The 13,819-nt window shown below is 40.6% G+C and overlaps 1 protein-coding gene across 1 annotated transcript; it reads left to right on the top strand.

The window, feature by feature from the left end:
- The first annotated feature begins 1,126 nt into the window (after positions 1-1,126).
- cldn2 (claudin 2) lies at positions 1,127-8,015 on the top strand. The gene is made up of 2 exons (XM_034177414.1): positions 1,127-1,965; positions 7,136-8,015. Exon 2 carries the CDS (start codon positions 7,144-7,146, stop codon positions 7,972-7,974), a length of 831 nt encoding a protein of 276 aa, XP_034033305.1. The 5' UTR covers positions 1,127-1,965; positions 7,136-7,143; the 3' UTR covers positions 7,975-8,015.
- The last annotated feature ends 5,804 nt before the right edge of the window (positions 8,016-13,819 follow it).

Here is a 13,819-nt window from a genome sequence, read left to right as displayed (position 1 = left end):
TGTATTGTCTGCTGCAGATGACCAATGAAAAGAGACTTTTGAGGAGGTTAATGCGGTGAGGGGAACTGGCTATACCTGTGGATAAACCGTCGATAAAAGTTTGCAAACCCCAAGAATTACTGCAACTGCTTACAGGTTGACGGAACGGGCCACTCAGTGACAGCAGTTACCTTGGTGGGGTCTGGCTCAATGTGGTTTGGTGAGATAATAAACCAGAGGAAGGAAACAGACACGCAGGTTAGGTGGATTGGATACTTTAAATTGTCCGTAGGTGTGCGCGCAGGTGTGAATGTGTTTGTTTGTCTATATGTGGCTCTGCGACAGACTGGCGTCTTGTCCAGGGTGTACCCTGCCTCATGCTCTATGACTGCTGGGATAGGCGCCAGCACCCCGCGACCCACAATTAGAGTAAGCGGTTGAAGATGAGCCAGTGAGTGAGCATTTAACCAACCACCATGGTAGAATACGTAGAACATAAGTAGCTGCTGATTTTTTTTCCCTCCTTGGTGGAGACATTTGAATGCTGCAGACCTGAAACATTAGGGCACAATGTTCCACCCATATCAGCTTGGACTTGGCTGGGAGTTGATGCTTGCCAGCACAACGCTCAAGTTTTTTTTCCAATTTGCATCAAAGGCAAATATATTGTTAACTTATAAATAATAAATTTAGGCACCTAACAAGTTTGAATAATTGCATGTCCTGTCATCTGGTGCTACTCATTAATAGTATGGTCAGTCTCCCAATGCCTTTTTTGGCGAAAAACACAATTGGATACCAAAACATGGCCTGATATCAGGTGTAAAAAAGTAGCACTGTACAACACTGTGAGTGATTGGGAAATGTTTGAACATGTTTAAAAAATTTTGACATTGGATACTTACTGATCAAAAACAGAGAATAGTTGGAGGCAAATTGTGTCGAAACATGATACTATTTAGCAAAAGTCAGGGCATGGGAGTGGAGCCAGAGTGATTGTGCAGCAGAAGGATTTGGAGCTCCATACTGTATTAGGAAAAAAACTGGAGCGCTCCCTTATATCTCACTTCAGTTTTGCATGCCAGAACAATACCAGAATTGCTCACATGTAAATTTTACAGATGCCTTTTTTTCATTAGTGCATCTTGAAATAAATAATTTCTGCTTGAATGTGGATTTGCTGCTCAGTTATTTTGATACCAGGCTGCAGTTTAAGCTACAATTAAAATGCAATGCAGAGTGTTTTCTGTTTTGGAGCAAGTGGTGAGCAATTTCTGGGGCCAATAATCTGCAGTGGGAGACAGGCCTAAAACTATTTCAAGCATTGACTGTGTGCATGGAGAGAACTTGGTATGCAGAAATCTACTACACACACATTCTCTTCCAGCAGCCACAGTGAGCCTGCAGGAGTGTCTCCGGTCTTGTTATTTCTGGCGTCGATAGTACAGCAAAGGTCTGTTCTGCAATGAAATGATAGACAAGAAAATGATTAACCTAACTGCCAACACAGATGCGAGTGAGACTATGAGACATGTTAGTGTGTCCGTGACAGGAGGTGAAGGTCTGGATGGAGAGAGCGAGGCTTAAACAAAGAGAGCCCACCATCTGTCAGACACACAAAAAGTGACAGTGCGTAGTCCGACTGTGGGAACTGTCCTGCACTGACGGGGTTTGAAATTCTGATAGTCAAAGAGTTGTTTAGACCTGGGAGTGAACTCTCAACCAAAAGCACTACTACACGTTTTGGTCCCGCAGTGCAACACAACAGCAACTCTTTTGTTACATCTGTAACATGTCAAGGTCTGAAGAACAAGTGCTTACTTTATGACACTGCACACAAGCAGTCAGCTTTTCATTTTTCTTTTTCTTTTTAACGTGAGGAGAAGCAGAAGCATCAGGATCTACAGTGCCTTCATCGTCCTCATCCTCATTAACCTTCAGTTCATAATCCTGTCCTGGATTGATCATCTGTCAGCTCAACCTCAGGTAATGTAGGAAAGTTTATTATTCTATTGTAACCATTCAAACCGGCAGAGATTTGACACATCGCCAAAGTTCGTCTTTTCATCGTGCTTTGATTCGATTCAGTATGTTTACATGAACTTTGGCACTTCTGGAAATTCAGCTGTATACTTGTAATAATGAGAGATTTTGAAAAATAACAGAGAGGTCAGCAGTGTTGATTAGCAATAAAATAATTGATAAAAGTACTAGAATTTCAAAGGTCAATTCGTCATTATCTGTCAATAACCCTGTAAAATTTACATGTCAACGGTAACAGTGTGGGCGCACACCAAACACAAACTGCTAAAGAGAGCCAACACAAGATTAAACTGAATGGAACATTTACAAATATACAGTCAGTGGTGTGCACGGTTCTGCTAATAAACTAACAGCTATAACCTAAGCAAATTTTTTTGTTAGCACATTAGTTTGTCAGCTAAGTTTGAAAATCTGCAGCGGACCAGTTACCTTCCACAAAAGCTAGTTCTGCTTACTTTAAGTCAGCTAACATTTAACTACGTAAATAGAGTTTAATGGTCAAAAATGGATGTAAACCATAAATTCAACTCTTAACTCAACTCTTCCTTTATTTCTAAAGCACCTTTAAAACAACAGTAGTCGACCAAAGTGCTGTACATAATTAAAAAATGGGCACCAAGTTACCCCCAACTGTAAATAAATGAATTAAAAATAACAATAAAATTACAACAGGCAATAAAACAAATAAAAGACAAAGCAAAATAAAGAGTAAAAAGTAGTAAAATCATGTTTGTTGTTGCTGGAGTTTATAGAGTACACTTACCCAAGAAGCTAAATCGTGCTGCCAATTTAGCAACTTTGTTGATGACCTTTCTTACCAACTAAAAGTCCTTTTAGTGATTGTTGACACATCTTTCAATTTTTGCTCTACACTAACTGTTCCATTTGCAAATTAGTTGAATATAATGAAATTACAAAAGCAGCAAATACAAAAATAAATACAAATATAAATTACTACTATATAGTCCCCACCTGTCTTCTCCATCCCACTAAAATTTTAATAAATTTTTTTCATTTTAATTTAATGTTAAATTAACATATTGTAGGTGTTTCTCAAACTGTTTAAAAACAACTGCAAAGTATAATACATAGCAATATACTGTTGTAATATACTGTTAGAGTTTGAGGTAGGCCTGTTGTTTTTGGATATTTGGGGAGTTACAGCATCCGCAAGACTTTTAACTAAGTTACGATTGCCACAAAGTGCTCACATGTGAACTCATTCAAGATTTTGGTCTCAAGAGCATGTGTAGCGAGTATGAAAGTGATACCTGGAAGCTTTGCCGAGTTATCACTGTGAAAGATGATGTTAATAATGTACCCAACCCATTTTAATGGCGCTCTTTCCAGAAAGTACATGACTGTAGCCTTGATTTCTGATATCTTTTGATTTTTTTTTTAATGAAGTCTTCTTTCTCTGTTCTCCTCTGCTATAAAGTTATGATTGTTAAAGCAACAAACTCTCTATGCACCAAAGGTCATAGTTCCTTCAGTGTTGTCATGGGAAAATTTGTGGCTTTCCTTACTCATCTCCATTTCAATCAACTCAATCAACTTTTTTCTTGTATAGCGCCAAATCACAACAAACAGTTGCCCCAAGGCGCTCCACATTGCAAGGCAAGGCCATACAATAATTATGAAACACAGTCTACGTCTAAAGCAACATAACCAAGGGATGGTCCAGGGTCACCCGATCCAGCCCTAACTATAAGCCTTAGCGAAAAGGAAAGTTTTAAGCCTAATCTTAAAAGTAGAGAGGGTATCTGTCTCCCTGATCTGAATTGGGAGCTGGTTCCACAGGAGAGGAGCCTGAAAGCTGAAGGCTCTGCCTCCCATTCTACTCTTACAAACCCTAGGAACTACAAGTAAGCCCGCCATTTGGCATGGTCAACCTGTTTTTGAACACAGTCCAGTCTAGACAGACTGGACACACATTGCTATGGTTTATCTATTTATAACTGATTGATTTCAATGAAATCTACAAGATATTCACTTACTTGGAAATGTGCTTGCATTAGCTAGTCCCCTGACTTGGCGAACAAAACAAAGAAACAAACAAAAATCATGTGTATAAAAGCGATGATTTATGTTTTACATTAAAGGTGGTGAGTGTTGCAATCCATTATTGTAATTTTCTTTTTTAAATTTAAATCATTTCAAGTTGTAGAGGTTTGTTTTCACGGTAAAGAGCATAAAATCCCGCTGGTGATAGTATGTTTTATGTATCAGTATCGCTTGAAGTAAATCATTAAGAAATGGGGTATACCACTGCATGGAAATTCTGTCTGTGACTAGAGAAGCTGCATGCAACAACATGTGCCTCTTGCTTCATCAGACACAGACTTTGGTCCAGATTGTTTTCGCTTCATTTTTTTCCCCCACAGCTACAAACGTGAGCTTTGAAGCACACTGGCAGGGTCGGTGCAAGCCATTTGGGTGCCCTATGCACAAATGCTTTGTGGTGGCCCCCCCTCCCGAAATGAGCAATAATTCAGAATGTGTCCACCGCCATTATTAAAAAAAAAAAAGGATTTGTGCAACCACAGGAGACTGAACATTGCACTAAACTTTGTAAACACAGAACAAAGTATTCAAGTATTTAGCCTTGTAAAGAAATTTGCACTTATTAATCTCAACCTCTCAATCTCAACCTTGCACATCTGTCTAAAACGTGGTGGTGAAAGCACACCCACACTTAAGAGATGACCAACTCCAGGCCACCTTGATGACCACCAGCGGGACACCTGGCCGCATGGACAGATGCGTAATCTTGTGCGTAAAGCCTCCGAAATTAATTCTTATGAGGAAAAGAACAGGGTTGCGGGTCTGTCCTCACACAGACAGGAGCAGGAGTCGGATTTAAATCAGAATAAAGAAGGCGAGTCTGATTCTGATTCTGATTTAGTCCCTAATCGGAATCAGAATCAGACTCGCCTTCTGATTCTGATTCTGATTTAGTCCCTGCGGGGCAGGGTCAGGCGCTTTTGGAGGTGAGCTCGCTGCACTGGCTGATGGAGGAAACTGCAAGCTGGAGACGGGAGGCTCTGCGAGTGCAGCGCAACGCAAGTTAGGGTGTGGTAAAAACAGTGGCATGGTGAGGTTGATGGCTGGTGAGGCACTGACTTCATCACAATCAGATTTACAAACATATGAACCCCACAGAGCAGCTTATTCACCATTTGATTGGCAGCAGTTGACGGGTTATGTTTAAATGGACTGCATTTAAAATCTCATATCAGCATTCTTTACGCATACAAACTGTATCACACAAACAAGCACATTTAAAAAAAAACATTATTATGGTCTTACCTTTACTTATCAATGACTTGTTTGTAGAAATCTTCCTTATCTTCCTTCAGTTTTAAAGTCTCTGTCTCAGTGGAGATCAGTGCCAGGGAAGAAAGTCCTCCTTCATTAGTCCTGTTCCAACTCTAGGTTTTCAGCCTTTTCTGGTTTTGAATGTGAGTGGTCATTCGCTGGTTTGTGATGACACTTCTTTGCAAATTCTTCAGGTCACAATACCCCATCTGAGTTCAGACATTGTCACAAGTTGAGAAAATAAGGCAGGAAAGGCAGGAAAGGCAGGAAAAGCAGAAAAAGCAGTTCTGAACTTCCTTGCTGGACATTCACACAGCCAGACTTTAGTGTGTCCCAGTCCATTTGAAAAGAGTGCCTCTTTTGTTATCTGAAGCAAACCTTTCAGCTCTGGTCTTTGGTCTTCCTTCATTTATTACCTCCTCCTTTGACTGAAAGTGCAGTTTAGAAATTTGTTTCAGTCTGGATATGTAATCCTCCATTCTGAAACTAAATTCTAGGCGAGAGGAAAAAATAAATGAACGGCTGCTCTTGTAGCTTGCTGTCACTTATTCTGCAGCTGAGGAGTTGCTGCAAGAATCCCTGGGATCACTAGTGCCCCCTAACATGAGGCAGGAGAACTGCATGCCTCACTTTGTGCCTTTTCACAGCCATTTTATGATCGCACAGCACACAAAACACGTTTCACACACATACAGCGGCTGACACTGTACATTATGTACATCAGCTAACCTATAGAATTTAAGTTCATATGACCAAAATGTTGGGCCGCAGTTAGCCCAGTGATTGTGCAATCCACGGTGAGGCACAGCTGGCTGCTGCCTCACCACATGTCTTCTCAGTATTTGAATAAAAAAAAAACCTAAAACTAGTGAAGTTAAAAGGAAAATAACTTTATAGTACAAATCACTGGATAAATATAACCATTTAATTTATTTTTTCGTTTTACATTTTTTCTTTCCATGATGACAGGTGAGGCACAGCGCATGTCACTGGGTAAGAAAGGCGAGGATGGAAGGGAGGGAGGGATCTGATCTGCAATCTGATCTTCTTCTTTTTTCTTTTTTTTTAATGTTGAACGTTTAAGCAGTTTCCCTTAACGCGGGGATAAACATGAAAGTCTCTTCGAGAGAGAGAGGGAAAGAAGTCCGAGGTAGAAGAGGTGCAGAGATCACCACTTTGTGAAGAATAAAAGTTAAACAGGCGCACTGGAAAACGTGTTTACTCCAAATCACACTGACAAATTGAGTCCAGATTTGTATCCATTCTCTCCTTCAGTCAAAGGAGAGAACGGATACAGGCGTGTGTTTTTATCCACTTCTCTGATTATGCTGATCCATGAACTTGATTTTTTTGGTGCCCCTCAGGCACTTTGGTGCCCTACATGCAGTGCGTGATGAGTGTGTGACTGGCCAACTTCCAATGCACAAATTAGCCTGTACAAAGGGCATAACATAACAGGACTGGTAAAGATCACGAAACTCACGGTTTGGTATGAATAGTTTTTAGTCACAGATCAGATCATTTTGTCAATTAGCCACCCGTGACTCTTAATTGGAGTAAGCAGGGATAGAAAATAGATGGGACATTAAATAGTCCTTGTTGCAGAGTTTTGAAAATGGAAAGTTTCTCAATCTTTAATCTTAAATGTAACAAATTAAATGGTGTAAAGCTGCTCAGTGTTTATAGATTGCTGCTAAAACCATCACAGTATTTGGGGTGCAGTGAGATATAGATTTTGTGACTTCTGCTCTTAATTTAAGTTTCTTTGCATCTATGTGTATCTCCTCTATTACAGTCGTTGCCATGGCATCTGCAGCTCTGGAGTTAATGGGTTTCTTCCTGGGCCTGCTGGCGATGCTGGGTACCCTGGTTGCCACTGTACTACCTTTCTGGCAGACATCCGCCCATGTTGGCTCCAATATCGTCACAGCCGTAGCCAACATGAGGGGCCTGTGGATGGAGTGTGTGTACCAGAGCACCGGGGCCTTCCAGTGTGAGACCTACAACTCCATGCTGGCACTCCCTGCTGACATGCAGGCCTCTCGTGCTTTCATGGTCATCTCCCTAGTACTCTCAGTCTTCGCCATTGCCATGGCAGCCATAGGGATGCAGTGCACTGTCTGCTTGGAGGGATCGAGTGCAGCTAAGAGTCGTGTAGCAGGTGTCAGTGGTGGCCTTTTCCTTATGGCTGGATTCTTGGCACTTATACCAATGGCGTGGACCACGCATGAAGTCGTGCAGAACTTCTACCGACCCACTGTACCTGCCAGCATGAAGTATGAGCTGGGGGAGTGTCTGTATGTTGGCTTGACCTCTGCGCTCATCTCCATGCTGGGAGGGGGGATGCTGTGCATGTCATGCTGTGAGGCGCAGGATGGCGGTCGTGGAATGAGAAGGCATGGGGGTGGATATCCCTATCCTGTAGTAACCGGTGTCCCAGCTCGTGGGTACGGGGTACACTCCACCTCACAGACCTACCGCAACCCCACCATGCAGATGGGCGGGACTAAATCGGCCAGTAGGGCACACACGCTGGTTCGTAGTGAAAGTAACAGCCCGCAATCAAGTATGCATGGAGTCCAAGGATCCAACAAGCCCACTGCAGCAGGATATGACATCACAGGATACGTCTGAAGATACAGGCACTTCCCCCTATGCCTTTGTAAGATCACGGTGGAGTACACTAATCTCTCAATGAGATAAACATTTTTGCTGCAGATTGTCATCACCTTCAGAAGTGTATGCAAACGCAACCTCTGTAAGACGTTACATCAAAATCCATCCACCATGTTTTCCAGTTTCTGCTAATAAACACATACACAAACTCCGCCCTACTCTGTTGGTTGTTGGTAAAGATCCAGTTCACTACCCATAATGCAATGGTCTGGTGGCTGCTGATGTGTTTCACGTGCACCCTCTGTGTTTAAAAGGTGACATGGTATTACTCATTATCCTTTTGGCAAAGGCTAAATTCACTTGGCTTCATTATAGATCAATCATCTGATTCAACAATCATCACAGCCAACAATCCTGGAAATGGTGAAGAATTTGTCTCTGTATCCCAAATAACAGCATCAACAGTACAGCACAGATCACATTTTCATCCAATATCTCAAAGTTTCTAATGCAGTTGTCTCTTGTTGTGCCTTAGTGTTTCTGTGTGAAAGTGTGATGCCTGTTTGTTTTTTTATATTCAGTCGGTGGCTTTGCTTGAATCGTATATGGATGTAAACGGTACTCATGAGGATCTGATCATCTGCAAACAGTGTTAAACATGCGGGCATGGCCTTGGTGGCAACCAGGCTGAGGCTTTGGAAATGAAAGAAACTGACAAAAAGCTTACTTCAAGCTACATGTAACTTCAACAGCACATGTATTGAGAGAGAGAGAGACAGACAGACAGAAGGTGTTGGTCTATTTTCTATACACACTTATTCCAATTCAGGGTTATGGGGGTGCTGGAGTGAGAGATGGGGTACACCCTGGCCAGTCTATCGCAGGTTGAAGAAGTGTCAGCTTCAAATAAAAGTCATACAAAATCCTTTCCACAGTACTGTGTGGAGGTATGTCCATGTTATTTGAGTTTTAGAATGTAGCTACTGTGAAACAATGAGAAAGTTTACAGTTTACTTCCCTGATTTAGTACATTTCTGACAGAGGAATGGATTCACCTATTCATCAATCTGAAATGTTGTTGAGCAGGGTTATGGAAACCAGCAGTTTTGATGTTTTTGTTCACAAGGAAAGGCTTATTGGCAACACTGATTGATAAGTGAGGAACTGGAAAGTCTGGGATCCAGGCTTTCAGTGACTTGTTGGGACATTCTCTTATCTCTGCAGTGACCTTCATGTCTCTGGGTCTTTGAAACTTTGAGAATGGAGAACACCTGGGAAGAGCTTCTGGACTCTTGATGTTACTGGGCTGAGGTATTTGATGATACTGATATCTTTACACAAGAATGAAGGGCCGAGTCTTTAGGGTCTTCTCATCTTGCCGTATGGTTGTGAGACTTGGACACTAACCAGTAATCTAAGGTGACAGCTGGAGGTCTTTAGTACCAGGTCTCATCAGAGGATCCTGGGGTACCACTGGAATGATTTTGTGTCAAACAAGTGGTTACTTAGGGAGAATAAGAAGAGTGGCATCACTTCCATTGTGAGCACATGTTGCCCATGTGGTGCTTTTTTCTGGACATGATCCAGCACTCAGGTGCCTCATTGTTGAGGGCCCCAGAAACTGGACAAGTCCATGTGGACACCCATGTTTCATCTGGCTATAGCAGATACTTTCAAGAGGAAGAGCTGTCTGCTTGGGTGGTTGCCATCCAGGACCCAAGCTGCTTCCCCTGTGTGATGGATGTAGACACGAGTGCATGCTCCAAGATTTGACCAGAATAAATTGATAAACTAGGATACCCCGAGAGTTTGTTAACATTATAACTGAAATAATAATAATAATGATAAAATGATAATAATAATAATGATAAAAATGGTAATAATAATAATAATATTATAATGCTGTTATCTTATACATCTCCATATTAAAATGGCATATAATCCTATATATAAATTGTCGTTCGTGTGTGACTCTGTGTGTCCCTAGGGCCAACCCATATATAGGTAAAGAGATGGAGCGTGAGTAAGTGAAGCCCAAACACACCTCATCTTAAGAATTAGCAACAAGCTAAGCTAACCTCGGTTTTGATGTTTAACTCATATTTGTGGGGTTGTGCGGTGGCTCTCATAATGGTTTGTCTTTGGTGTGGGCATGAAAAATTATGCCCCACTTATTTCCCCAGTAATTGACAAACTTAGCTCAGCAACAACACACCACCTGTCAAAGCTGTCATGCCAATCCTGTGTTAAGATACCTGGGCTCTGTCACATAGTGAGTCATGATAGTGAACATGATGATGATGATGTCTGAAAGACAATAGATACAAGTATTTACAGTATGCCACTGGCTTTCAGCTTACATGTGTTTTGAACTACTGTAAGTTGTTTTCATTTCTTCAGCTTGCTTGAACAGAGAGAGTATTAACAGTACGTTCCCTCACATAACATATATAAGATAAGACTTTATTGATCTCACAATGGATAAATTCACGTTACATCAGCTCTTAATAAACACAAGATGAGTGCGCGTAGAAGAAAGTGTGCATCAAACAGCATGTGCAAGATAAAACAATGATAATACCTGTAACAATACAACAAAAAGAGAAAATGAAGTAGGAATAAAATATATATATACATATATAAATATATATAAATATATATTTACATGATTGGAATTAAAAATAGGAGCATCTTATTTACAATACTCGTATGTGAAGTAAAGTTTAGATGTGATAAGGCGACACTAGTGCTGGAATTCATAAACAAATTATTATTGCACATGATTTGTAGACATTAATATTGCACATGATTTGTAAACATATTATTGCATATGGTTATTTCACAGTGTTATTGTACAGTCTGACAGCAGCAGGGATGAACGACCTGTGGTATCGTTCCTTCTTGCACAGAGGGTGCCTCAGTCTGTCACTGAAGGAGCTGCTCAGCTCCACTACAGTCCAGTGAAGAGGGTGAGAGGAGTTGTTCATGATGGACGTGAACTTGGCTAACACTCTCCTTCCTCTCTCTCTATATATATATATATAAACCCCACAATGTTAAAATACCCTTGGCCATATGAGCATAAAAATACGAAACAGAATGTGACCCTTTAACCTCTTAAAATAGGTCAAGGTTTGTCATCTTTGAACTTGTCCAAGGTCTGTGTTCCAAGACTGCTCCTGTGAATTTGAAGACACTGTAGGGCTGGACATATGCTGAGGGCAGACAGATAGACAAACAGACGCAAAGTCTTCGCAATACCCGATGGCCATACGAGGTATTTTAGCTTCAGGTAAAAATGACAGCACTCATGACCATAATCTGCATAGTCTTTTTAAATTTATTTATTTGTTTATTTGACAGGGACAATGTACATTAATGAACATTTCTGTAAATACACCAGAATTAGCCTTAGCGGCTATTTTTCATCTGCAGTCCCTGGACAGGTGGTAGCAGTCACCCTAAAAATAAGTGTTAGTTAAAATACATACATAAAACACTTCACATTATTATATAATTTAGTAAACATTTATATATATATATATATATATATATATATATATATATATATATATATATGTATGTATGTATATATATATATATATATATGTATGTATGTATATCAATCAATCAATCAACTTTTTTTTTATATAGCGCCAAATCACAACAAACAGTTGCCCCAAGGCGCTTTATATTGTAAGGCAAGGCCATACAACAATCATGAAAAACCCCAACGGTCAAAACGACCCCCTGTGAGCAAGCACTTGGCAACAGTGGGAAGGAAAAACTCCCTCTTAACAGGAAGAAACCTCCAGCAGAACCAGGCTCAGGGAGGGGCAGTCTTCTGCTGAGACTGGTTGGGGCTGAGGGAAAGAACCAGGAAAAAGACATGCTGTGGAGGGGGGCAGAGATCGATCACTAATGATTAAATGCGGAGTGATGCATACAGAGCAAAAGAGAAAGAAACAGTGCATCATGGGAACCCCCCCACAGTCTACGTCTAAAGCAGCATAACCAAGGGATAGTACAGGGTCACCCGATCCAGCCCTAACTATAAGCCTTAGCGAAAAGGAAAGTTTTAAGCCTAATCTTAAAAGTAGAGAGGGTATCTGTCTCCCTGATCTGAATTGGGAGCTGGTTCCACAGGAGAGGAGCCTGAAAGCTGAAGGCTCTGCCTCCCATTCTACTCTTACAAACCCTAGGAACTACAAGTAAGCCTGCAGTCTGAGAGCGAAGTGCTCTATTAGGGTGATATGGTACTACGAGGTCCCTGAGATAAGATGGGACCTGATTATTCAAAACCTTATAAGTAAGAAGAAGAATTTTAAATTCTATTCTAGAATTAACAGGAAGCCAATGAAGAGAGGCCAACACGGGTGAGATATGCTCGCTCCTGCTAGTCCCCGTCAGTACTCTAGCTGCAGCATTTTGAATTAACTGAAGGCTTTTTAGGGAACTTTTAGGACAACCTGATAATAAAGAATTACAATAGTCCAGCCTAGAGGAAATAAATGCATGAATTAGTTTTTCAGCATCACTCTGAGACAAGACCTTTCTGATTTTAGAGATATTGCGTAAATGCAAAAAGGCAGTCCTACATATTTGTTTAATATGCGCTTTGAATGACATATCCTGATCAAAAATGACTCCAAGATTTCTCACAGTATTACTAGAGGTCAGGGAAATGCCATCCAGAGTAAAGATCTGGTTAGACACCATGCTTCTAAGATTTGTGGGGCCAAGTACAATAACTTCAGTTTTATCTGAGTTTAAAAGCAGGAAATTAGAGGTCATCCATGTCTTTATGTCTGTAAGACAATCCTGCAGTTTAGCTAATTGGTGTGTGTCCTCTGGCTTCATGGATAGATAAAGCTGGGTATCATCTGCGTAACAATGAAAATTTAAGCAATACCGTCTAATAATACTGCCTAAGGGAAGCATGTATAAAGTGAATAAAATTGGTCCTAGCACAGAACCTTGTGGAACTCCATAATTAACTTTAGTCTGTGAAGAAGATTCCCCATTTACATGAACAAACTGTAATCTATTAGACAAATATGATTCAAACCACCGCAGCGCAGTGCCTTTAATACCTATGACATGCTCTAATCTCTGTAATAAAATTTTATGGTCAACAGTATCAAAAGCAGCACTGAGGTCCAACAGAACAAGCACAGAGATAAGTCCACTGTCCGAAGCCATAAGAAGATCATTTGTAACCTTCACTAATGCTGTTTCTGTACTATGATGAATTCTAAAACCTGACTGAACCTCTTCAAATAGACCATTCCTCTGCAGGTGATCAGTTAGCTGTTTTACAACTACCCTCTCAAGAATCTTTGAGAGAAAAGGAAGGTTGGAGATTGGCCTGTAATTAGCTAAAATAGCTGGGTCAAGAGATGGCTTTTTAAGTAATGGTTTAATTACTGCCACCTTAAAAGCCTGTGGTACATAGCCAACTAACAAAGATAAGTTGATCATATTTAAGATTGAAGCATTAAATAATGGTAGGACTTCCTTGAGCAGCCTGGCAGGAATGGGGTCTAATAAACATGTTGATGGTTTGGATGAAGTAACTAATGAAAATAACTCAGACAGAACAATCGGAGAGAAACAGTCTAACCAAATACCGGCATCACTGAAAGCAGCCAAAGATAACGATACATCTTTGGGATGGTTATGAGTAATTTTTTCTCTAATAGTCAAAATTTTGTTAGCAAAGAAAGTCATGAAGTCATTACTAGTTAAAGTTAATGGAATACTCAGCTCAATAGAGCTCTGACTCTTTGTCAGCCTGGCTACAGTGCTGAAAAGAAACCTGGGGTTGTTCTTATTTTCTTCAATTAGTGATGAGTAGAAAGAT

Source organism: Thalassophryne amazonica, chromosome 9 (genome assembly GCF_902500255.1).
Source record: "Thalassophryne amazonica chromosome 9, fThaAma1.1, whole genome shotgun sequence".
NCBI lineage: Eukaryota > Metazoa > Chordata > Actinopteri > Batrachoidiformes > Batrachoididae > Thalassophryne > Thalassophryne amazonica.
The sequence above is the reverse complement of the archived record's forward strand: the minus strand, read 5'-3'. Positions and strand labels throughout refer to the sequence as shown.